This window comes from Macaca nemestrina, chromosome 8 (assembly GCF_043159975.1).
Source record: "Macaca nemestrina isolate mMacNem1 chromosome 8, mMacNem.hap1, whole genome shotgun sequence".
In the NCBI taxonomy this organism is placed as follows: domain Eukaryota; kingdom Metazoa; phylum Chordata; class Mammalia; order Primates; family Cercopithecidae; genus Macaca; species Macaca nemestrina.
Window position 1 is genome coordinate 5,087,183 of NC_092132.1, and position 25,778 is coordinate 5,112,960.

At 46.9% G+C, this 25,778-nt stretch overlaps 1 protein-coding gene across 5 annotated transcripts in view; it reads left to right on the top strand.

Annotated features, from left to right (window-relative positions):
* LOC105488384 (trafficking protein particle complex subunit 9) overlaps positions 1-25,778 on the top strand; it is a 724,351-nt gene that overhangs the window by 207,946 nt on the left and 490,627 nt on the right. For all 5 annotated transcript variants that reach the window (XM_071067768.1, XM_071067767.1, XM_071067769.1 and 2 more), the window contains one exon: positions 21,529-21,653. In XM_071067768.1, the coding sequence (XP_070923869.1) occupies positions 21,529-21,653 (125 nt within the window). The remainder of the gene's footprint in view (positions 1-21,528; positions 21,654-25,778) is intronic.

Here is a 25,778-nt window from a genome sequence, read left to right on the forward strand (position 1 = left end):
TCTTTGTCTGAGGGACGTGTTTGAGCACAGGGAGCTGTTGGAAAGATTGATAAATTAGTGTTTTGATGTTATTGGGATTGATGCCTCAGATGAAAACTGCCTTCGGGGTTGCTGTTTCTTGACAGTGGGATGAAAGCATCACCTGCTTTGGTTTCCTTTTCAATTAATTAATTATTTAATTTGGTTTTCTTTCTCTGTGTACTTTTTGGCTTTCGGTTTTGTAAGAGAAATGTCAGCTTTCCCTGCTGACAGTTTCTGTTTGACATGATAATTAAATGTGGCATTTCAGTTTCAGTATGGAAAATAGTGATCCCTAGTACCACAGAATGAGACGAGACGGTAGATGTCAGCTAATCAATCTGGTTTACAACAGGAACCTGAGTCCCAGGAAGGTGGAATGATTTGTCCAAGGCCTCACACAGCAGCACCAGGGGCCCTGCCTGCTGCAGAGCTTGTCCTGCTGTTATCCACTCCTTCCTTCCCTTTGGGCAGAGGTCCCCAACCTTTTTGGCACCAAGGACCAATTTTTCAGCAGACCAGGGTGGCGAGGGGATGGTTTTGGGATGAAACTCTTCCACCTCAGATCACCAGGCATTAGATTCTCTTAAGGAGCGTGCAACCTAGATCCTTGGTGCGCACAGTTCACAATAGAGTTTGCACTCCTGTGAGAGCCTGAGGCCGCTGCTGAGCAGACAGGAGGTGGAGCTCAGGCTGTAATGCTCGCTAGGCTGCCGCGCACCTCCTGCTGTGCGGCTCAGTTCCTAACAGGCCACAGACTGGTACTGGGGGTTGCGGGCCCCTGCCTTAGGGAACAAACAGAACAGTATTTCTAGGTCCATCTTTGTGGTACCTATAACTTCTGGTTTGCGGGGAAGTGAATGTCACAATTCTGTTGGACAAATGGAGACTTGATTTTTTAAAAAATGGGGATATGATAGCAGTTCATGTAAGGAATCTTTCAGTCCTTGTCAGAGAGGAGGGTAATAGAGAGTGGGCAGCAAACCTGGTCCTGTAAGTCATCTGCTGCTTTTGTGTCTTGAGAAGGGATAGGTTGACTTTGGTGAGTAGTGTTCATTTTATCTCATGATTTGAACACCATGGGGAAAATATGCATATCTGTATCACAGGGCTCTCCCACTAAACATTCATTCATCACAACACAGGGGCAAGTGTGCACCTAGTTTTGGCTGTTGTCAACGTGCCACTTTTTTAAGGCTTTCCCCCACTCTTGTGTCCCTTCCTCTCAGCAGATGGTCTCTTTTCAAAGATCCACTAGAGGCCATCAGGCAGAAACCTTCTCTGCTGCCTCCTTTTCCTCTGGGATACACTTGTTTTCCCATCTGTTTCGTTCTGGAGGAAGATGGGGTCCTCCTCTCATCAGAGGTGAATCGTCCGACTTGTGTTCCGGATCAGGTATCCTTTGTCTTTGGTCTTTTGAACTTTCCCTTGTTTTTCTAGGTCATGGTCCAAGGACCACCTGCATCAAAGTGTCTCTGCTAAAATGCAGATTCCTCGGCCCACCCAGCTCTTCGACATCCCTTTCTGTGGGCGCTGGGGTGCGACCTGTGTTTCTGACCCATTCTCTGGGGAATGCTGCGTACCAAACTTTGAGCAGTTTTGTACCAGGCCCTCAGCCGACATGCCCAAACCCTCTTTTCAACCGTGGCTTTCTCTCTGGCTCCTCCTTACTCTTTCCCCTTCACTTTTTCATCCTTCTTATACTTTTCTGCCTGTTGAAATCAGGCTTTTAACCTCCCTCCCCCTCTGCGGTTGCCACTTACTCATCCTCGTGAGACGCCAGTGACTGGCCAGTCCTCCGGTAGGTGGGGAGCTTCTCTCCCCTGGTCCTTGCCGTGCCACACTGACTGTTCCCGACTTTCCTTCACTGCTGCATCCCCAGCTATGGATGTTCCTAACAGTTTTGTCCTTGATACTTATCTTACGCCATATTTTTCCTAAATGATTTCACAGGCTCTAACACGATGGTAATGACTCTGAAACGTCTATTTCTGGTCCTGAATTCTATGTCAATGTTTTTAGCTGGCTTTCTGACTTTTTCACCTGGCAGCCCCGAAAGCACCTCCAGTTCAGCCTGTCCAGACTCGGATGGATTGTCACTCTCTCCAGACCGGCTCACCTTTCTGGGTTTCCTTTGGTGGCAAAAGCCATCATCATCTGCCGGGAAGTGCCGGCGAGAGGCCTGGGGCTGTTCCGGATGGTTCTCTCACGGTTAGAGTTCCATCCGTTCTTCCCCAAGGCTCATCTGTTCTTTCTCTTAAACATCCCTCCATCCTCTGTCCCTCTTTGCCTTGGTATGCACGCGAAGCACCTTTTATCTAAGCCATCACAGGAGCCTAGTAACTCTTCTCCCTGTCACTAGCCTGTCCCTCTTGAATCCATCTTCTGGTATGTCTTAGAGTTTTCTCAAAAACAAATGTGCTCCTCACTTTGGTGTCTATGTCTCTATGTAATCTGCTCCCAATCTCTCTCTCTCTCTCTGTCTCGCTGCCTCTTCGTGTTACTGGGCCCTTGCATGCCCCACCCTGGCTCTTCCCTTCATCTGTGCTCTTCCCTCCACCTGGAACGTCTGTCTCTCATTTTCTGCCAACCCACATCAGCCCCTCCCTCCTGCAAGCCCTTGAGTGTCCCCTCCCTCCATGTCCTGTGGCGGCAGAGCTCGGGCTCATTCTTCCCGGAGTCTCCCATGCAGCTGGCCTGTGCTCTCTTCTTTCCCAGGACGCAGCGGGGCCTGGTCAGAGCAGATTCTTGGCATACGTTTAGCAAGTGAGGGACGGAAGGCACGCTGCGAAGGCTGCCGAGTGTTCCTCACCCTGAGTTCAGAGACGGGAGAGCTGTCTGGCTGTGACGATCTGGTGTTGCTTTCTGAACTCTGAATGAAGGGTCTTTTAAAATCTTTTTAATTTTAATTCAATTTAATTTTATTTTTTTGAGATGGAGTCTCGCTCTCTTGCCAGGCTGGAATGCAGTAGCGCAATCTCAGCTCGCTGCAACCTCTGCCTCCCAGGTTTAAGCGATTCTCCTGCCTCAGCCTCCCGAGTAGCTGGGACTATAGGCGTGCACCACCACACCCAGCTAAGTTTTGTATTTTTAGTAGAGACAGGGGTTCACCATGTTGGCCAGGATGGTCTCAATCCCTTGACCTCATGATCCACCCGCCTTGGCCTCCCAAAGTGCTGGGATTACAGGCATGTGCCACCACACCCGGCCCAATTTTTGTTTTTGAGATGGAGTACAGTGGTATGATCTCTGCTCACTGCAACCTCCATCTCCCGGGTTCAAGCGATTCTCCTCCCGAGTAGCTGGGATGACAGGGACACACCACCACGCCTGGCTAATTTTTGTGTTTTTAGTAGAGACAGGGTTTCATCATGTTGGACAGGCTGGTCTCAAACTCCTGACCTCAGGTGCTCCACCTGCCTCGGCCTCCCAAAGTGCTGGAATTACAGATGTGAGCCACCACGCCTGACCTGAATGAAGGGTCTTTGAACAGATCCTGACTGAAGATGAGCTGGATACCACCAGCAGGGATGCAGGTGACAGGGTGGCCCTGAATAAAGGCTGGTCTGGACAGCTTAGAGGACCCAGGAGCAGGAGGGGATCCTCGTGGGAATGGCAGGCTCAGGTAGGCTGTGGAAGGCCTGAAGTTCCAGAAGTAATTTGGACTTCATTGAAAGATACTGGAGAGCTGCTGACAGCTTTTTAAAAGAAGGCTGGTATGATGGGAAACTCTGCTTTAAGAAGGCGAGTGGGGCTGGGTGCGGTGGCTCACACCTGTAATCCCAGTGATTTGGGAGTCAGAGGTGGGAGAATCACTTGAGCCCGGGAGTTTGAGACCAGTCAGCGCAGCAAGACCCCATCTCTACAAAAAATAAGCAAAATGAGCTGGGCTTGGAAGGCTGAGGCAGGAGGATTGTTTGAGCCCAGGAGTTCCAGGCTGTCGTGAGCTGTGTTGGTGCCATTGCACTCCAGCCTGGGCGACAGAGTGAGACACTGACTCAAAAAATAAAAGAAGGTAAGCGGGCTAGATTTGGGAGTGTCATCTGAGATTCACCTGGGTATGGCAGGCGGTAAGTGTAACCACCTGAAGTTGAGGCAGGACGGTCTTAACCAGGAGTGTGCCAGGTGTCCTGGAGAGCAAGAGGCGATGTGGACATGCAGTGGTAGGGGAGATCCCATAGCCTGGGGGATCAGAATTCTCCCCAGTCCTCCCCCCAGCGCCCCTGCGCACTGTCACCGTTGGACGCTGCTGGGTTTGCCGCACACAATTCAGTAGCAGGTCAAGTAGTTTCGTGAGCTCCCATTAGAATCTCTTCTGTCGGGCTAGAAAAATGCAGTTCTTTTTGCCTGAAATGCCTCATGCTTATCAGGCGAAAGACAAACTGCCTCTGGGAAGTTGGAATCAGTTCAGTTCTTTGTCCAGAATTGGGGACTAGGGGGAAAAAAACACGTCTATTTGGCATTTCATTATACTTTGCTTCTTCACAGTTTTATGATAATGGATGCTTCCCCTTATCATTGTGGTCAGGAATGAATGTTACTCGAGAGCCATCGCTCTTGAACGCATTGTATTCACTTCCATAACTTGCCCCTTCCCCCCTTATTGTACTCTGAAATTGGGACAGTTATTCAGTGTCTTTGTCCTCATCTGCTACTGCTCTTGAAAACAAATACTAATTTTTGGAATTCGTAGTCTTATTTTTTAAAGAACAGTGACTCATCCTGAATTGCCCAGAATTCAAAGACAAAGGTGACTGGAATCTTAATACCATAATATTTCTTTTTTTCTTTGCAATTTCTATTTGCCTGAGTTTTTCCCACAAACATGTGTTACTAAGAAGAAGGCCAGGGATTTCATGGAAACTTGGGTTCTTTCCTGAGACCAGAGAGCCCAGGGGCCGGCGAGAGCAGAGGACCTGGCGGCGTGCGCGTGCCTTGGTGTCGCTGTCCAGGCGCCTCCCACGCATCCCCTCCAGGGCGGTGAGGTGGATGCGGCCTCCATGCCAGTGAGTCCCGAGCAGCGGGAAGCACACCTGCACTTCGTGCTTCTCACTCCACCACCCTCATCTCGCGGGCAGGGCCGGAGTCTTGTTTTTTTGTTCCTAGCCCCTGGTGAGTGCATCTTCCTCCAATACTCTTGCTTTTCTTACTGCCTCAGGAGCAGCTCTCTGTCCCATTCAGTTGGAGATTCTTCCTTTTCCTCTTTACTGGGAAACACTGGAACTCCCGAAGGCCCCATCCGAGGCCCTCTTACACTTTGTTCCTGGGCTCCGTCTCTGGAGAGGGCCTCGTGTGCTCAGGCGGCTCAGCGGCCCTCCACCCCCAGCTGCCTGCCTGCCTGTGGGCTCCTGATTTGAGGGGGTTGAGGGAAGCGCGTCTGGGTGGAGGCTGGCGTGGGGCTTCCCTCTGTGCCCTCACACTGCTGCCGTCTTCATTGTTCTTCCCTCTGCTTTGACTCCGTGAAACAGAAAGGGAGAATGGCCTGGTGCCCCCAAGCCAGCTCCAAGGAGCGGCTTTCTCCGGGGCCTCCTCCCTCTTCCCGGTGAGCTCCTGGTGGGAAGCCCCTTGGTCTGCAGCTCCCGGGCCCCTCCACTCTTGCCAGCCCACCCTAGCCTTGGGCAGTTCCTGAAGGTTCTAGCTGAAGCTTTTTGTTGCCTTGCCTGGTGTTTGCTGGAGCCCTGGCAGCACAGGGGTCGCGCTTCCCCTGCGGGGGCCTCGCTCTGCATTCCAGGCTGGCTGTTTCCCGTCGCCCCAGCTCTCTGATCAGGCAGGGAAAGTTAATTTTCAGTTTATCCAACTCTTTTTCCTTGTCACAAGAGGGGAGCATTGTTGTTCCCAGCTCTCTACATCTTCGAGCTGAAATCAATTCACATCTTACGGTTTAATTCAGATCTGCAATTATTTTCGGATTACGTTGGCCATTTGTCATATTATGCGCTGCTTTTGTCTTGTGTTCGGTGGGTTATCCGCCTTTGTTCTGAAGGAAAAAGGTTAATGACGCTTTGGACAGCCTGCCCATCGTTATATTTAGCCTGTGCCATCTCCCTGCCGTCTGACTCACAGGCACTAATTTCACAGCGTGGCCGTGCAGCTTAGGGAAAGGTCAGCCTGCTCCTGCTTCCCTGGAGCTCTCAGGAGCACTTTTCTGGTGCTGGGGCTCCTCCGGACCCTGAAAGTTTTTCAGCACCCCTAAGCTGAATATGCTCCAGACATCTGTCTAATAACCTGTAAGTGCACTTCTCCCTAGCCACTGTTAGCCTGTAGGTGGGGAGGTTGACTCACTTCTTTGATTTAAATTTGGGTTGGAAAATAACTTCCTAAACCAGCAGGAGAGAATGAAAATCCAGGTGTTTGTCATTCGTCAGCAACAGGTGATCGCCATTGCAGGCAGCCGGAGCCGACGTCTCCCGGACCACTGAGCTGGCTGTTTTCATTAGTGCCCTTTACGCCCAGGCTGGCAGTGACTCACCGTGAGACAAGTCAGCTAGGTGTTCAGGACAGGGATTTCAGAGTATTTTCGTCCCAAGAGGAAAGGGAAGATTTCTACGGATCACTGCCAGTTGGTTTACTGTTAGCTCATCGTGTTGATCACACCAAGTCTTGCCAATTTGGTTTTCTAAGTATTTTCACGCCTTCTCCCTGTGTCCGCGTCACTGCTCTGATTCAGGCCCTTGTCATTTCTCATCTTTGCCATTTTAGTAGTCTTTGGATTGGGCTCCCGGCTGCTAATTTTGTCCCCTTTTCCACTATCTTCCACATTGTCACCGCAGTCATGTTTCTAAGGCAGAATCTGACTCTGCCCCTCTTCTGTGGGGTGACTTCTGGTGGTGTCCTGTCACCCTTGGGACGGTCTCTCCCGGGGCCTGCACGGTGTGCCCTTGCTGCTGCCTTGCCATCCCCCTCCTCCCTCCTGTGGTTTATATTCCAGGAACACTGAATTACTTGCATTTCTCTGATTTGCCATGCCCTCATATTTACTGCAAGAATAAACCAGTGGCTCTCCAGCTTTTCTGCACTCTGGAATCACCTGGGGATCTTAAAAAAACATGTCTGACTCCTAGTCCTAAATTTGGAGATTTAACTGGACTTATAGTTTTTCAGAGTACCCCAGATGATTCTAATGTGCAGCAAAGTTTGGGAACCATTGGTATAGACTGTCTTTCTTCTGCTCGTTTTCTTGAAAAACTCTTACTCATTCCCTGAATCTCAAGGCAGTTGTTCCAAATTCTGGGCTTCTCCAGGCAGACCTAGTTGCTGCTTATTATCTGTTCCCCGTGATGATGAGTTTTGAGGTCTGATGGGGCAAGTCTCCCGACTAGATGATTGTTCAGGAGCTTTTTGGATGCTCTGTGTCTGATGATCTTCCACATCAATTTTATTTCATTTATTTTGTATATTTTTTTGAGATGAAGTCTCACTGTGTTGCCCAGGCCAGAGTGCAGTGGCGTGATCTCAGCTCACTGCATCCTCCACCTCCCAGGCTCAAGTGATTCTCCCGCCTCAGCGTCCTGAGTAGCTGGGACTACAGGCATGTGCCACCACACCCAGCTAATTTTTTTTATTTTTAGTAGAGGCGGGGTTTCACCATGTTAGCCAGACTGGTCTCAAACTCCTGACCTTAGGTGATCTGCCTGCCCTGGCCTGCCAAAGTGCTGGAATTACGCGTGAGCCACCGCACCCAGCCCACATCAATTTTAGAATCAATTTGTCAAGTTCCTGAAAGCAGTATGTTAGAATATTGACTGGGACTGCATCAAATCTATAGATTAATTTGGAGGAGAATGACATGTTTATGGTGGTTAGTCTTCCTATCTATGAATATTGTATGTCTCTTCATTTATTTGTCTTTTTAAATGTCTTTCAAAAATATTGCCTCATATTCTCTATAAAGGTCCCACAGATTTTACTACATTTATTCCCTAATATTTTTTGTTAAGTGGTATTTGAAGTCTTTTTTTATGGAAGTATAACTTACATACAGTAATGAACACAAAGGTTAAGTTTATAGCTTGATGAATTTTTATTTTTATGTTCATATTAATCTGTGTAAACACCCAGATCATGATATAAATAATTTCCAGCACCCTCCAGTTCTCTTGAGTCCTCCAGTCGATAACTCCTCACAAAGATACTGTAAATTACGACTCCTATCATAGATTAGTTTTGTTTTTACTTAAGTTCCATGTAGAAGAAATAAGTGACCACTGTGGCTCATGCCTGCAATCCCAGCACTTTGGGAGGCTGAGGCGGGTGGGTCACTTGAACCCAGGAGTTCGAGACCAGCCTGGCCAACATGGTGAAACCCCATCCCTGCTAAAAATATAAAAATTAGCTGGGCATGGTGGCACATGCCTGTAATCCCAGCTACTTGGGTGGCTGAGGCAGAACTTCTTGAACCTGGGAGGCGGAGGTTGCAGTGAGTCATGATCACACCACAGCACTCCAACCTGGGTGACAAAGTGAGACTCTGTCTCAAAAAAAAAAAAAAAGTACATTCTTTTGTTTTCTTTTTTCCTTTGGCCTAAAGTTACACAATTGTATGCTCTTAATTTCTCCATGTTAGAAGTCTGTATCTTGTTTTTTTCCTTCTTCCTGCACTTGATATCTGAGATGCATGTATATTGTATTTTGCATTTGTTCTTTTCTATGGCTGGACGGTATTGCGTGAAAATGCCACAGTTTATTCATTATACTTGTGATGAACATGTGGGCGGTTTTTACTTTTGGGCTGTTATGAATGATGCTGCTATAGACATTCTTGTGCACGTATTTGGTGGACATAAGCTCATGTTTATGTTGGCTTTCATGGTTCCATAACCAAACAGATTTTCAAAATGTTCCTTGGGATTTCTGTACATCCCAGTGCTACGTATGAACTCTCTCTTGCTCCAGATCTTCACCACGCATTGGTGTTGTCAGTATTTTAAATTACAGCTGTTCTGGTTTACATGTGGTGTTGTCTCACTGTGGTATTAACTTGCTTTTCCCAAGTAGCCAATAATGTTGCACGTCTATCATATACTTATTTATTATTTGGATATATACTTTTGTGAAGTGTCTATTAAAATATTTTCTTCATTTTTTTATTGGGTTATTTACCTTCCAACTGATTTATAGGAGTACTCAACATATTTTGGATATTAGTCCATTGTCAGCTATGAGTATTGCACACATCTTAGAATCTGTGGCCAGGCTTTTTACTTTCCTGATGCTGACTTTTGATGAAGAGAATTTATCAATTTTCTTAATTAAATTTCTTAACTAAAAATTGTAAATTTTCAGCCGGGCACGGTGGCTCACGCCTGTAATCCCAGCACTTTGGGAGGCCGAGGCAGGTGGATCACCTGAGGTCAGGAGTTAGAGACCAGCCTGACCAACATGGCGAAACCCTGTCTACTAAAAATACAAAAAATTAACAGCACATGGTGGCAGGTGCTTGTAATCCCAGCCTACTTGGGAGGCTGAGGCAGAAGAATTGCTTGAACCAGGGAAGTAGAGGTTGCAGTGAGCCTAGATTGTGCCACTGCACTCCCTCCTGGGCAATAAGAGTGAAACTCCATCTCAAAAAAATATATATGTATTGTAATTTTTCTTAGGTTTCTTAATTTTATTATAATTATTTTCCTCTTGGTTAGTGCTAATTTTTGTTTAGGAAATCTTTACTTACATCAAGGTCATGGAAATATGTTTTCTTCTAGAAAATGTATTGTTTCAGTTTTTGCATTTAGGCCTATGAACCATCTTGAATTAACTTGTGTGTGTAGTATTGTGTGGCACATATAAAGTACTCACAAGTATTTGTTGAATAGGGAGCAGGAATTATAGAAGATTTTGAATTATGTCATACAGTTTTAAATTATGGAAGTAACTAGTTCTTAATGTTCTCTCTAATCAGGTAACAGGACTTAACACAATTTCCTTCTTTCTGGGTTTTTATACTTTAGCAAAGAAAGCAGTCATAGTTCTTTTTTTTTCTCCATCTTTGTCAGAAATATTTGTTGCATATCTGTTTTATTGCATGCACTCTGCTACTCTTGGGAGTGTCTGGAGTAAAATAAGACACAGTCTCTGCCCTCTAGGAGCTTAGCATCCAGGGCGGCACCATCCACAGGACTCTATGTACTGGCGGGAATGACCTGTGCAGTACTGTCCACCATCGCAGCCACCAGCCACATGTGGCCTTGGTCACTTGAGACATGGACGATGCATCTAAAGCAGAGGTCCCCAGCTTTTTTGGCACCAGGGATGGGTTTCATGGAAGACAGTGGTTTCTAGATAAAGTTGTTCCGCCTCAGATCATCAGGCGTTAGATTCTTGTAAAGAGCACGCAACCTAGATGCCTTGTGTGTGCATTTCACAGTAGGGTTTGTGATCATATGAGAATCTAATGCTTCCACTGATCTGGCAGGAGGCGGAGCTCAGGCGTGCTCACTTGCCCTCCACTCACCTCCTGCTGCGTGGCCCATTTCCTAACAGGCCATGGACCGGGGGTTGGGGACCCCTGATCTCAATGACTCATTATTAATTTTATTTAATTTTAATTACTTTAAATTTAAGTACCCACGTTTCTCTAGTGGCTACTGTATTAGCATAAGTCTAGTGAGAGGGATAAGCAATTTCACAAATAAATGAAAAATTGTAACTGCTAAATGCCAGCTACAGAATATATGATGCCGAGAGTATATAATCAGGGTTCGACTTAATTTAAAGGGCTGGGAAGGCTTTTCTTTGGGAATAATTACTGAGGTAAGATTTACAGAAGAGGCAGCACTTAAATAGGTGAAAAGGGTAGGGTGGGAAAATGTTGTTTTATGTGTGTGTAAAAACACTGTGGCAGAAAAGAGCAAAGTCAATTCCAGGGACTTAACGTGTGTGTGTGTGTGGTGGGGGAGAGACCATGTTTATGTGTGTGTGTGTGTGTGTGTGTGTGTATGTATGTGGTGGGGGAGAGAGTGTGTGTTTATCTGTGTGTGTGTGGTGGGGGAGAGACCGTGTTTTTGTGTGTGTGTGTGTGTGTGTATGTATGTGGTGGGGGAGAGAGAGGGGTCTCTACTAAAAATACAAAAAAAAATTAGCTGGGTGTGGTGGTGCCGCACAGGTAATCCCAGCTACTTGGGAGGCTGAGGCAGGAGAATTGCTTGAACCCAGGAGGCAGAGGTTGCAGTGAGCTGCAATCACACCACTGTAATCCACACTGGCCGAGAGAGCAAGACTCCATCTCAAGAAAAAAAAAAAAAAAAAAGCAGTGATTTACTAGCAGTTTTTAAAACTAATCTTTGGTTTTGAAAGCCCGGCAACAAACTGCTAACTGCTTTTCTCTCTTTTTGCTGGTCATTTACTTATTCATTCATGAAGTCATTAATTCACAAACTCATTCATTACTGTCATTATTAGGCGCTTTTCAGTGCAGGCATGCAGTTCTTGGCTGCCACATGACACAACTTCAGGGAGTGCCTGTGCATCTGTCCCTGGAAATGATGGCCTTGGAGGGGTGTCCTGGGCTTCCCATGTGCCGGGCAGCACCTGAGGCTGCGAGGCATTTCTCATCACACAGGAACTAGGAAATGACATTAGCTCATTCGTTCACCCAGCAAATATTTTTCTCCATTGCTACTATGTGCTAGGCATTGTGACAAACTATTTGGATACAGACTTTAAATGCAGGTTTCCTGCCCCCAACACTCTATGGTCTAGTAAAGATGTCAGTGCAGGTCACTGTTTTAAGTGCCCAGATCCAAGTCTGATTTCCTGTCTCAGTCAGAGGGGTCCTAAGACCCCCAGCCACAGTTTCCACTTCTCTTGACGATTTCCACGGAAGAGGGCACGTCCTCCAGGACCGATTGCCAGTGCTCACAAATGCCTTACTTACCTGTGGCTGAGTCCTCACCTGCTTCAGTTTCATCCACTTTCTTTTCTTTCTTTTTCTTTTCTTTCTTTTTTTTTTTTTTTGAGACAGAGTCTCGCTTTGTCACCCAGGCTGGAGTGCAGTGGCACGATCTCGGCTCACTGCAGGCTCCGCCTCTCGGGTTCATGCCATTCTCCTGCCTCAGCCTCCCGAGTAGCTGTGACTACAGGCACCCGCCACCTCGCCCAGCTAATTTTTTGTATTTTTGGTAGAGATGGGGTTTCACCGTGTTAGCCAGGATGGTCTCGATCTCCTGACCTTGTGATCCGCCCACCTTGGCCTCCCAAAATGCTGGGATTACAGGCATGAGCCACCGCGCCCGGCCTTTTTTCTTTTTTTTTGAGATGGAGATGTGCTCTTGTTGCCCAGGCTGGGGTGCAGTGGCATGACCTTGGCTCACTGCAACCTCCACCTCCCAGGTTCAAGCAATTCTTCTGCCTCAGCCTCCTGAGTAGCTGGGATTACAGGCGTGTGCCACCACGCCTGGCTAATTTTGTATTTTATTTTATTTTATTTTTTTGAGACGGAGTCTCACTGTGTTGCCCAGGCTGGAGTGCAGTGGCATGATCTCGGCTCACTGCAAGCTCCGCCTCCTGGGTTCACCCCATTCTTCTGCCTCAGCCTCCTGAGTAGCTGGGACTACATGCGCCCGCCACCACCCCCAGCTGAATTTTTTTTTGTATTTTAGGTGGAGATGGGATTTCACCATGTTGGTCAGGCTGGTCTTGAATTCCTGACCTCAGGTGATCCACCTACCTTGGCCTCCCAAAGTGCTGGGATTATAGGCATGAGACACCGCGCCTGGCCCTTCTTCTTTTTTTCTTAACCATCTTTAGAAGGAAAGAAAATGCAATAATATCCTTATGCTAACATGACTGTTCAGTGCTTTCAAAGTGCTTTGTAGTTGGTTTTCTGTGTGGCCAGTGTTTTTGTCCAGCAAAGGAGATCATTCTTACCAGTAGGTACCACATGCAGTCTTGGTTGGACATTAGCTCTTGGAGCACGTTTTATGCTTGTGCCTGTTGTGAGATGGCCTTGCTGCTGTATGAATGTTTACTTTTGCCCTGGCAGGTGACGGTCTGGACTCCCTGTGAAATGACTGGGAGGAAGTGTGCATCTGTGTACACTGCCATGTGGAGTTATCTGGGACCCTAGAAGGAAATCTCACTCTCAGATTTTAGGGCTGCAACTTTAAAGGACCCTTTTCTGCCTATATGATGTTGCTTTGTACATTTTAGAGGCCAAGGGAATATTTGGTACATTGAAAACATATAGAGGCCGGGTGTGGTGGCTCATGCCTGTAACCCCAGCACTTTGGGAGGCTGAGGCTGGTGGATCACTTGAGGCCAGGAATTTGAGACCAGCCTGGCCAACATGGCGAAACCCCATCTCTACTAAAAATACAAAAATTAGCTGGGTGCGGTGGCGTGCGCCTGTAATCTCAGCCACTTGGGAGGCTGAGGCATGAACCCGGGAAGCGGTGGTTGCAGTGAGCCGAGATTGCGCCACTACACACCAGCCTTGGCGATAGAGTAAGACTCTGTCTCAAAAAAGAAAAAAGAGGCCAGGTGCGGTGTCTCACACCTGTAATCCCAGCACTTTGGGAGGCTGAGGCAGGTGGATCACGAGGTCAGTCAGGAGTTCAAAACTAGCCTGGCCAAGATGGAGAAACCTGGTCTCTACTAAAAATACAAAAAAAAAAAAAAAATTAGCTGGGCATGGTGACAGGTGCTAGTAATCCCAGCTACTCGGGAGGCTGAGGCAGAGAATTGCTTGAACCCGGGAGGTGGAGGTTGCAATGAGCGGAGATCACACCACTGCACTCCAGCCTGGGCCACAGAGTGAGACTCTGTCTCAAAAAAAAAAAAAAAAAAAAAAAAAAAGGAAAAAGAAAACATATGGAGTTGACTAAAGCACAATGTTTTGATGTATCTACTTGCCTACTGCTTTCTGTGTTTCCCATTCTTTTCTGTATCTTTGACCTTCCTTCTGAAATGATTTTCTATGTACCTGAAGTGTAGTATTTAGAAGTTCCTAATGAGAACGTGTTGGTGGTAAGTTCTCTTAATTTTTAGCCAAAGAGTGTGTTTGTCACCATCATTCTTTAAAAAAGTTCTGCTGTATACATAGTCTAGTGTAGCAGATGAATTTTCTTTAATATTTTGAAGATGAATTCTTATGACTTCCCTTGCTGCTGGGAGGTTAGCTTCTGGTCTAATTGTTATTCCTTTGGATATAATCTCTCTTTTCTCTTTATCCTCCTCCCTACCCCCAAAGTGTGTTTGTACCCTAACACAGTTGTACTACTCTTTTAGTTTTTAAAAAATATTTGTTGAGATAGAATTCACGTGAGATACAATTCGGTCACTTAGTGTATTCACAGGGTTGTGCAATTGTCCCCACAGTCTAAGTTTAGAACAAGTTGGGAACCACCCAGAACATTTCACAGGAGGTAGTTACAGCCTCCTGTACCTGGAGGCTTCCGGTGTCGGTGAGGGCAGAGGGCTTTAAGTCTGGCCCCGCTGCAGGGAGCATCCGACAGAAGGAAGACCAGTCTCAAAGTGAGGCTGCCCGTGGGGAAGATGGACTGTTGCCATTTGAATAGTATGTGAAGGCCACTATTCCTGTATGATTATTTTTTCTTTCCTAAGCATATTCCAAAGTTTCTGAATGAATGAGCATGCTACTTTCTTTATGGAAATTTAGGATGAGTATTGGCTAATTTCTTAGCCAACTGCTTCTACTGCTTTGGTTTTCTTGAGGATATTTTATGATAACCAGATGGGCTTTTTTGGCACCTGTGGATTTTATGACTAAATGAGAAAGCATCTTTAAAATATATTCTACCTGGAACAGCATATCCCTGACAAACTCCCACTGAGCAATTGTTGCCTCCTGTTGCCTTTGTTAATGTATTTTATTCTAGTTTATTTTAGGTGCCTCTCACAAGAGAGGAAAATGTAGTCAGCCTTATGCATTAGTGTCTCTTTTAAAAGTGTACCAAAATGGACACATCCCTGCGTAGATCCCACCACTGGAGATAGATGCTAAAGCCCCTGCAAGGGTCCTTGGGATTAGTTTAGTGGAACGCATGGTACACAGTTTTGGCCCGGTGATGTGCTGCAGAACAACCTTGGCTGGTGAGCTTTTGTGGAAGCCCAGTTTGGGGACTGAAATATATTATTTGGGTCAGTTTTGCTGGGTAAAACTGACCAATCCAGTTGTCATGAGGTCTACTTCTGACTGTGCTTCTGATGAGCTGTGTGATATTGAGCAAGTTACTTACCTTCTCAGAGCCTCAGATTCCTCATCTATAGAATCGGTAAGAGAACGCCTGACTTTGCAGGGTGTAAAGAGTTGGATGGTGCATACTGAGCGCCTGGTGCCAAGCCATGGACGTGGCTCTCAGCCCTCACCCCTTCCTAGAAGAGCTGTTTTTATTGTGACTCTGCTTTTTCTTTCCCCTGCACAAATCCTGCTTTCAGCTGTCATTTCCCCCAATTGTCATCGTGGTTGGGATATGGCTGAATTCTAGAGAGAAGTATTATTTTAGCATACAAAATGGTCTTTCTGAATTTCCCACAGAGTTGCTCTTAATAGAAAAGTTGAGCACTATAAATGGTAAGTATGAAATTCTCTCTAAAAGCTCAGTTTTATTCATGATGATCTACCAGACTCATACCATTCTTAAATACCCTCTGTCCTGATAAATCCACTAAACTCTTTAGTCCTCCTACTAGGCCGCCTTCATCTGTTTGTAACTTTTTTTGTCCTGTCTTCCTATTAATTGTCATCCCAATCTGTTCTCTGTTCTATTTGTGATAGCCTGTGTTGGCAGAAAAATTGGCTAAATGATTGAACATAATTTTCTCCCCTCCACCCCACCCCAACTGGAGAGAGATCCTTCCCAGGCGTGCCCTGTGATTTGCTTCCCTGCTCACGACATCTTATTCCATCTCATCTCTCGCCATCCCTCTGCAGCTGCCCCTTCTCTCCAACTCTGTTCCTGTATGGGCGAAGGGCTCAGCTTCAGTTTTCTGAAGGCTGGCTTCTGCCTCCTACTTGAGCTGGTTACATTCTGTCCCCATTTATAATTTATATGCTTCTTGTGTTTTGTATCTTCAGCTGGATTTGAGAACAGGCTTCTATAGTCTATAAAGAATCCATAGGGTGGCTTTCTTAGTGTTTTTCTGAGCTTGAAGATGGCAGGTTTTTGAGGTTTCTTGGAGATTTTGAGGTCTGTGTCCAAAAAGGAGGCAAATTTCAGATGGAATTTTAAGACTTTTTTTTTTTTTGCCAAGTGCTCATATCCCAGAGCCTCCTAGTTCCAAAACATTGCTGATTTGTGTTTTTCCAAAGTACTTTTACATCAAATCTCATTGAGTTTTTTAGTTGGTTCCCATTTCAGAGCTAAGAAAACTAAGGTTCATAGAGTTGTGTGTTGCCCAGAGTATCTCAATGTGTTGGGGAAGGAGGGCTGCAGGCAGGCCCCATAGCTGGATCTTTTTCTTTTTCGAGACAGAGTCTCTCCCTGTCACCCAGGCTGGAGTACAGTGGTGTGATCTCAGCTCACTGCAACCTCTGCCTCCCAGGTTCACCCAATTCTCCTGTCTTAGCCTCCCCAGTACCTGGGACTGTAGGCGTGCACTACCACGCCCAGCTATTTTTTGTATTTTTAGTAGAGATGGGGTTTCACCATGTTGCCCAGGCTGGTCTTGAACCCCTGACCTGAAGTGATCCACCCACCTCGGCCTCCTAAAGTACTGAGATTACAGGCATGAGCCACCACGCCCGGCCCATAGCTGGATCTTTATAACGTGATTCAGAGGAAGACAAACCAGACTCTTTCCTTTCTAGAATTTGTAAATCAAATCTCATAGAAGGGCTTTTCTACGAGAAAAGCCTTCTGTTTGTAGGCTGTTTGTACCTTCTGTTTGTTCTCTGGATAAACACTGTTGATGGGGTGTTTTCGTCTCTGGCCATGGCAGGATCAAGGCCAACCTTGATCCAACCAGAACCACATGGGACGAAGAAGGAGCTGCTCCCCAAAGAAAAGAGAAATGCGGGGCAGACAAAAGCCAGATGTTCACTCTGCTTTCCTCTACAGGCCAAAACATCTGACCATTTCCAGAAATGAAGAATTTACCATTGTTATAAGTGTAAAAAAGGATTGGTATTTCCAAGGCAAAAAAAAAAAAAAAAAAAAAATAAAGAAGAATCAGGGTCCTTCGGGCGATGAAAATGTTTGTGTGCTTGCTAAGGATGGAGCCTCCCTTGGGAGGAGCTAGACAAGCTGTATTACAGGCCCTGTGTATATGTCAGAGAGAGGGATGGAGACCCAGGGAGACACAGACACAAACAGACATGAAATGGCAAAAATACCCTGTTGGGCACCTGGCCTTCACTCAACAGAGGACAACTTATTGGGCGAAGTCACATTGAGTGGTCTTTCATACCATGCTTGCTTAGAGGTCCACTTGACCTAGTTTCTGGGGTAAGATGCTAAACAAATGTGGAGTTTATGTTTTGCAAATGGTTCTGTTCGTAATATTAGTACCCTTCACAGCAGGCATCCGGGCATCGTGGTGTCATGGAGAAGTTTTATAAATTGTGTCCCTGGTGCTGAGAGAAATGAGGAAAAAAGAGAGAAAATTAACTCATTCAAACTTAACAGCTTTTGATTGAGTCTTTACAAATAAGTCTTTGCACATATCTACCTGATGAAATTTCAGTTAACCAGGAGTTGGTTGTTGAATGTGACTTTGGGATGATGGAATTTTTTATTGAGCGTGTGCGTGTAAACTGTGTGCATGTCAACTAAATACTGAATTTGACCCTGTGATTTATTCATTCATTTAGTTACTATTTACTGAGGGCTTCCAATTTGTTAGAGCCTGCGTCAGCTACTATGAGGGACACAATGGTGAATCTGACAAGAATTCAGTCTTCAAGGAGTTTATAGTCATCAAGGAATCTAAGAAGACGTGCATAATTTGCTGCGGTGGGAATAAGAACAGCTCTTTTTACTGAATGCTTGCCCCATGCCAGGCATTATGATGAATCCTTCCTGTGCAATAATTCATTTATTCTTCTATATAACCTCACAGCGTATGTGTTCTCACTGTTCCCATTTAGGGGATGATGGATTTAAAGCTCGTAGAAGGTTATTTGACTTGATGAAGGTCATTCAGCCAGGTAGGAGGGGAGCCATACCTGAGCCCCAACCCCTCTGACCTCCTACCAGGCTCTCTGCCTGTGTACAGGTCAGCAGGAGGTAGACACGAGTCTTAGGATAGAGAAGATGCTGGAACTCTGAGGAAGATGTACTTGCTTTCCATTAGGACAGCTGAGAGAGGCATTATGGAAGAGGTAGCATTTGAACTGCGACCAAAAATAGGGGCATATTAGGATATAAGGTTGTCAGAGGGAAGATAATTACCAATGCATAAAGGCAAACAGAAATGGAGGTAGAACAAGGAGTGACAAGAAATAAATTTTGGTAGAAAAATGGCCTACCAGTTGCAGGGACTGACATGGTACAAAGCTGGGCCTTAGGCCCAGTGAGGGCTGCTTTGTTTCCAGTCTGCCTTCACTTTGTGGCCCTACCTGAAGCTTCCTGGATTTACTATCCACTCTCCACGGGGAACACTGAACACCAGTGTTTTTCACATCAAGTCCTTTGAATATGTCAAAGGTTCTCCTCGGATTCCGCTCAGATTCTCTTGGTGAACTCTTCTGAAATCTGCAGGCACCTCTAGGGGATGTTCGTCAGGCTCATGTATCTGTATTTCCCCCTCTGCTAGACAGTAACCCTGTAGTTCTTGTTAGCGCTCTGATGCTTGCATGGATTTTAAGACTACTTTGTCCATGTTTTCTAGCTGTTCTCAGTGGCTGAGCTGGTCTGAGTTGTCTAGCCTGTTATGAGGAATATAATCTTCTGAAGTTCGTTTCGTGCCTATGCAGCCCGAGCTGCTTGTGGGACGCCAGGTGGATCTTTGCTGCCCACATGCAGTGCTTGAAGAGGGGCCGGTTGGGCACCTCCAGTTTCTTCCAAGTGCAGAGAGGACCCTACTCTTAAGTGCTTGATCACAGTCTTCATACGTGTCTTCCATAGGCACCACCAACAGAAACAGATCAGTTTGTCATTTTTCTTCTTATAGATGCACAATGTCTGGTTCCTTCATGTGCTATTTTGGGCATAAGGTGTCATGAACTTTTCAAGTAGACACTTTTTTAACTTAAGACAGTTTAACTTTTGAAGATTTGAAGCCTCTAAATAGAAAATTGCTTAATTCTTCTTTACCCAGTTGAATATTGTTTGTCATCCCTGAAAATTGAACTACTTAAGGGGATATACCTTAGCAAATGATGCTTAAGAGAAGTTATTTTTTTTAAATTATGAACTATTTCTATTATGCTTGGCTAATTGATATTTTTGCAAAGAGATATTAGGCATAGGGCCTTGGGTCTAAGTGATTGGGAATTTGGAAATATATGTTTTGTATCAATTAAAAGTAAATATTCTTCATCTTATCACAAGAAGCTTTAGCTTCTTAATAAGAAGTTACTTAGATGGGTTCGTTTGAGATATGCAGCTATTGAATTTTTCTTTCCCAACAACTGTGTTAAAGTGAAAAGGATCCTAGGCTTAGAATCAAAAACACCGAGTGTGAGTTTCAGACCTGCCACCCATCCACCCATCCATCCATCCAATCAAGTTTCCTAAATATCCATTCATGTGTGGTACGATGCCTACGATCAATTATCGCCAGTATGACTGTGAGCAGGTTGTTTATTGCTGTTCTATAAAATGGGGGCAAGTTTCATTATCCTCAGCAAACTAACGCAGGAGCAGAAAACCAAACACCGCATGTTCTCACTTACAAGTGGGAGCTGAACAATGAGAACACGTGGACACAGGGAGGGAAACAGCACATACTGGGGCCTGTCGGGGAGTGGAGTGAGGGGAGGGAAAGCATTAGGAAAAATAGTTAATGCATGCTGGGTTTAGTGCCTAGGTGATGGGTTGATAGGTGCAGCAAACCACCATGGCACGTTTACCTGTATGACAAACCTGCACATCCTGGACGTGTACTCTGGAACTTAAAAAAAAAAAAAAAAAAAAAAAAAAAAAGAAAATTAAAATGAGGGCAAGCTTAGAAACTATCAAGTGCTGTACTGATGTGAGTCCACATCTTACCAACCTCACTTTCTACCATTTGCTCTTTTGTGTCTGCTGTTCCATGTATCTTAAGCCAAAATCGGTATTAACGTGATTTCTTGCACAGGTTGCCTCTGGTGGTTTGTTCTCTTGGCCTGGTTTACGCTGGAAGTCTGTGATACTTGCCATACTTATAGGTAGGCTTCTCCTGCATGCCAGCTGGGTTCTGTCAGGGAGCTGCAGCTCCTTGAAAATAACTCCTTAGGCGGCAGTATCTTTACGTTCTTGAGAATATATAAAACTGCAGTCAAATAACTCATTCATTCCGCCAGGTCTTCTCTTCTGTTAAATGGGGTATCATGCAGAGGCCTTGGAGACCAGTGCAGACTTTGACATTTCCTCTTGAGTGCTAGGGGCAGGGGGTGAGCCCCCTTTCCTCAGGCGACTCTGCCTGCTGTGTGGGGAATTGACTTAGGGAAAGGAGTGAAGGCAAAGGGGGAGAAGAGCCAGGAGGGTAACAACAGTGACTCTGAGTGGGTGCTGGCCACGAAAGCCATCCCTGGGCACACTCTGAGAGCTAGCAGGATTTCCTTTTGGGTTGGACATGTGACATGAGGTGCAGAGAGGACTTAAAGATGATTCGTGGGTTAGACTGATCAATCGATAGATAACGAGTAAGAAAAAAACCCAGGTGGCAGCGTGTGGCTCCTCGGAGGTTTAAGTAGGGTCTTGTGGCAGAGAGTGGTGGCTGCTTGAAGCTGGGTGAGGAGGTAGCGCTTAGACTAAGGTCAAGTGGCAAGAGAGAGCTGGCCGCATGAAGGGTGGGGAACTCGTTCCAGCCTGAGGAGTGGCTCAGCAGAGGCTCATGGGAGAGATGGGCTCTGCATGGTCCAAATGCAGAGGGCAGGCCGGGCCTCGGCCATCACATCCAGGTGGTAAGGAGCTGTCCTTTTTAAGGAGTGATGCACTCTCAACTTTTACTCAGCGGATATGAGTATGTGCTGACGGAGGACGCATCAGGCGGTTGTAACTGATACGAGATAGAATAGTCAGGACAGAAACTGGCGTGCTCCTTACAGTCACAGTTTCTGAACAAAATCCCCTACATAAACAAAAACAAAAACTAAACCAGCCTGGGCGTATGGCGAAACCCCACCTCTACCAAAAATACAAAAATCAGCCAGGTGTGGTGGCGCGTGCCTGAAGTCCCAGGCACTAGGGAGGCTGAGGTGGGAGGATCACCAGAGCCCAGGAGGCAGAGGTTGCAGTGAGCAGAGATTGCACCACTGCACTCCAGCTTGTGCGACAGAGTGAGACCCGTCCCAAACAACAACAACAACAACAACAACAACAACAACAACAACAGCAGCAGCAGCAACAACACAAACAACAAACCCCAAAACCAAGCTGACATGTTACTTCTGATTTTTTTCTTATTTTGTAGATGGAATCAGTGTGAGTGGCTTTCCGCTGTCCAGCCCTTTTCGGCAGGTCGTTCGGCCCCGAGTGGAGGGCAAACCTGTGAACCCACCCGAGAGCAACAAAGCAGGTGACTACAGCCACGTGAAGGTGAGTGGGCTTGGCAGGTGGCATCTGCCACGTGCCGTTCGGGCCTCTGCAAAGCCTTTTCTGAAGCACAGCTTTGAGTCCTTTTCAGAAAGGAAAGGCTGTGTGTATTTGAAAGCTGGATTCTCGGTAGTTTTTGTTCTTGGACAATGTTTTGGAAAGCAGTCACAGTGAAGCTTGAGTGCATTGTTTGGTGTTGCAAACTCTTATGTCCTTGGAACACGGAGATTCCGTGGGCTGAATTCAGGCGTGCGGTGATTAAATCAGGATCTCTCCTGCTGTTTCCCTATTCATTTGAAAAGTTTATTGATTGCATACTTATCCTCGGTTCGGATGTTTACCCTGTACATTTTTCGTAATCTTTTGGCAACCCTTCCCAGTTGTTGGTTTGGAAGCCCCAAGGAAGCCAAGACAGATACGCCGGTAACAAGTGAATGTGAGTGCAAAGCTGCCTGCTGCGGGCTTGTGGGCCAGCGTGAGCAGAGGTAGCTGCTGGCTCTATGGCGAGGCCCACACGAGTGCTCGGGTTTTTGAGTCTTCAGCACATGGGAAGCTCTGGCTGTTTGAGCCGTCCCGGGGACAGTGTGTAGAGCAGGGCCTAAGAGCTGTGACTGGGCTGCAGGTGGCAACGTCACTTTCAGGCATGCATATGTTCAGGACCAGCCTTTGGGATGCTGTTTACAGTCCTCACGCCAAATTTAAGAGGGCAGGGACTGGTTAGGAACATCAGAATCGCTTGGCGAAGATGCCTGTGAGTCAGTGATGCAATGGATTTTGAGGCGTCGGGGCCGCTGTCACTCAACCAAGAGGAGGGGTGGAGGAGCATGGGTCTGATGAGGCCATGGCAAGAGGGCATAGGCCAGTTCTGGTGGATGGAGGTCATGTCAGTGGATCGAACTTTGAAGAAGCTAGTTTTGGTGGAAGAGTCCTCTCCCCTTTTGAGCTCTGCAGTGAAGAAAGGGGTTGTTGGTAGCAGGGGGTGCCCCGTTCCTGGAGAGCTTCTGTTTGCACAGCAGCTTGGTTACTGTGTTGTTGGGCTCTTGCATTAGCCAAGGGGACTGGTGTGGGAGAAGCTTCCCAGCAGACGCAGCAGAGGCCCCAGTGTGCAACTGCACAGCACATGCACGGAGCTACCAGGTACAGGAGGTGCTGTCGGGTGGGCTTGAGGCAGGGAGGACTGGGGAGGTGGCTTTCTCCGAGAGCCCCTCGGATTTCACATCGCCTCTGGCCTTCCTGCAGCCACATCCTCACCACCTTCTGACTGCGTGTTCAGGCCCTCCGGCATCATTATGTTTGTGCTGCAGCTCAGGCCCCCACTGTGTGGCTGCACTCTGTCTGCTGTGGAGAGCAGCACCGTTCTCTTTTCTCCATGTCTACACACATGCTCCCCTAGAGCTCTCAGAAGGGCTGCTGGAGACAGCGGTGACTTTGGAGTGGGGAGTGTTGGTGGGGGAAGGCTTATACCACACAGGGGCTCTCTGCTGCCTGCTGCTTTGCACTGAGCTGTTGTCTGATTGGGGTACAATGGATCGGTGATCAGTCGCTGGTTTGGGAGTGAGACAGTCTATGGTGGGCAAAGGCTAATCAGAGCAGCGGAGCACCTCCTGAAGCCGCCAACTTTACCTGTGCATGAGTCATGTGTTCCCCTTTCTTTGCATGTCCATAATTTTTTGTGGAAAGCTGGATCTTTTAGATAATGGATCGTAGCAAGTTCGAGGCTGAGCCCCCTGCCCTCCCCTGTCGCTGCGTGTTGCTGTTCTTCTTGTTTGTCCGTCAATTTGGAAACTTGCCTTGACTTATCTTCGTGGAGTCTGTTTTCCTCAGTGTGTGATGTCTCCGCTTTGTTGATGATTTTCTCCTTCCTATTTTTACTGCTTACCTGGATTCCCAGGGCATGCCCCAGGTGCCCCAGAGCTTTGTGGGCAGCCAGTATTTGACTAGAGGTTGTGCTGACACACTTCAGTTCAGCAGGCCTTCCACCATTCTCCGATGGATCTGCATGTGCCTTGGGGATTGCTTTCAAACTTCACGGCTGTTTCTTTGGTCTGAATTCACAAGGCCTCACATTGAGTGAGGACCAGTGGCTCCTGGGGGCCCTCTCTGGTTTGTCCTGAGCGTGTGGGGGCTTGTGCATGTGCACAGCTGCCCAGGTTTCCAGCGTCGTGGGACCAACAGGCTCATTTGCGTCCTGCATAGTAGCAGACCCATGACATGGGGACAGCAGGGTTTGCAGCGAAGAAAGTTTAATGACAGCAGGAAGCCACACGAGGAGGTGGGAGGAGACCCTTGAACCCATCTCCCTGAAGAATTTTGGGCTGCGGGTTATAAGGGGGTCATGGAGGGTGAGGACCTGAAAAGCTGGGGTCATTGGTTGTGGTGAGGGGGATGAAACATCAGGATGTGGAAACTGCATTCTTTGCTGAATTAAGTCTCCATGAGGTCCTCAGACACCTGGCAAAGTGGGGTCCTTCAGGCCAGCTGATGTCAGTAGTTACAGTGGTATGCAGGACCTGAAAGAATATCTCAAAGGGAAAACGTAACGTTTTGTAATGTTCAAGTGGCTGTCGATGGAGCTGTTAGGGGAACTAGGATCTTGGAGCAGGGTCTGTGTGATTCTGGGGCAATTTAGGCACCGGTTGCGCTGAGGAAGCAGGTCCGGCAGGCTGCCCTCATGATGAATGTGCTGCAGGCTTTTTTATTTTCTCTTCTCCCCTTCCTTTCTTCCCTGATTAATTTTGTAAAGTTTATGGAAACGGTGTCACTGGGGTAACTAGGGTCTTACCAAAGCCTTCTGTGCTCTTTCATGCTCTGGCTCTTCCTATTGAATTTCTGGCGGGTCTGCTGTTTTACCATCTCCCACGACTACTTTTGTGACTTTAGGCCAGCTGCAGTGTCACCTTCCCTGCCTGTTTCCTGCTAAAATCCACTGTTTTTTTTTTTTTTTTTTTCCTTTTAATTTGAGATGGGAGTCTCGCTCTGTCACCCAGGCTGGAGTGCGGTGGCGCAATCTCGGCTCACTGCAGCCTCTGCCTCCTGGGTTCACGCCATTATCCTGCCTCAGCCTCAAGAGTAGCTAGGATTACAGGCGTGTGCTACCACACCCGACTAATTTTTATATTTTTAGCAGAGATGGAGTTTCACCATGTTGACCAGGCTGGTCTCGAACTTTTGACCTCAAGTGATCCACCCGCCTCTGCCTCCCAAAGTGCTGGGATTGCAGATGTGAACCACCACGCCTGGCCTCCCACTGTTATTTTTGACAACAACCCTGGACCTCCGCCCTCTGATCCAAATAAAGTCAGCCTCTTCTAGCAGGTAGCAGAGCAGCAGCAGTCTTCTGCCTGTCTCTCTTGGCCAGGTAGAACTTGTGTGCCAAGGAGTTGGGGGTAGCAGGGGCAGTGGAATCAGCCCCTGGCTGAAATGCCACAGTCACCCTTCCTCTTCTCAAGATTAATGAGATTGCCATGAATAAATGCTTCGCAATTTGTTGCACGCCTTTGGTCAGTTTGAAAACCTTTAAATGCTTGTTCTTGACGACTTTGTCCGTTTGCATCTTTGCTTTTTGGGCAGAGGTTTAGCCAAGCTTCCCACTAAGCAATTCTGGAAATACCACCCCTCAGACCTATTTACCTTCTGGTTATTCTTTCAGAGTTGGGGATAGAATGAAAAGTGCTGGTTTGGAAAGATGTTCCTTTGGGCCTATTTGCATCTCAGGTGTTGATTCCTAAATGCTGGTGGAGTAGTGGAGAGGTTCGAGTGTCGTGGTGGCGTCCTGCAGCTCTGCTGGCTGTTTGCTGTGACAGCAGCTACGATTTTCTGTATAGATTATTGGCATGCTTTTGTCTGAGCGTTTGAACTCCTTCTAGTCTTTCGCCATGGCTTTTTTTTTGGAGACAGAGTCTCGCTCTGTTGCCCAGGCTGGAGTGCAGTGGCATGATCTCAGCTCACTGCAGCCTCTGTCTCCCGGGTTCAAGTGATTCTCGTGCCTCAGCCTCTGCAGTAGCTGGGATTACAGGTGCACCACCATGCCCGGCTAATTTTTGTATTTTTAGTAGAGATGCGGTTTCACCATTGTTGACCAGGCTGGTCTCAAACTGCCAACCTCAAGTGACCTGCCCGCCTTGGCCT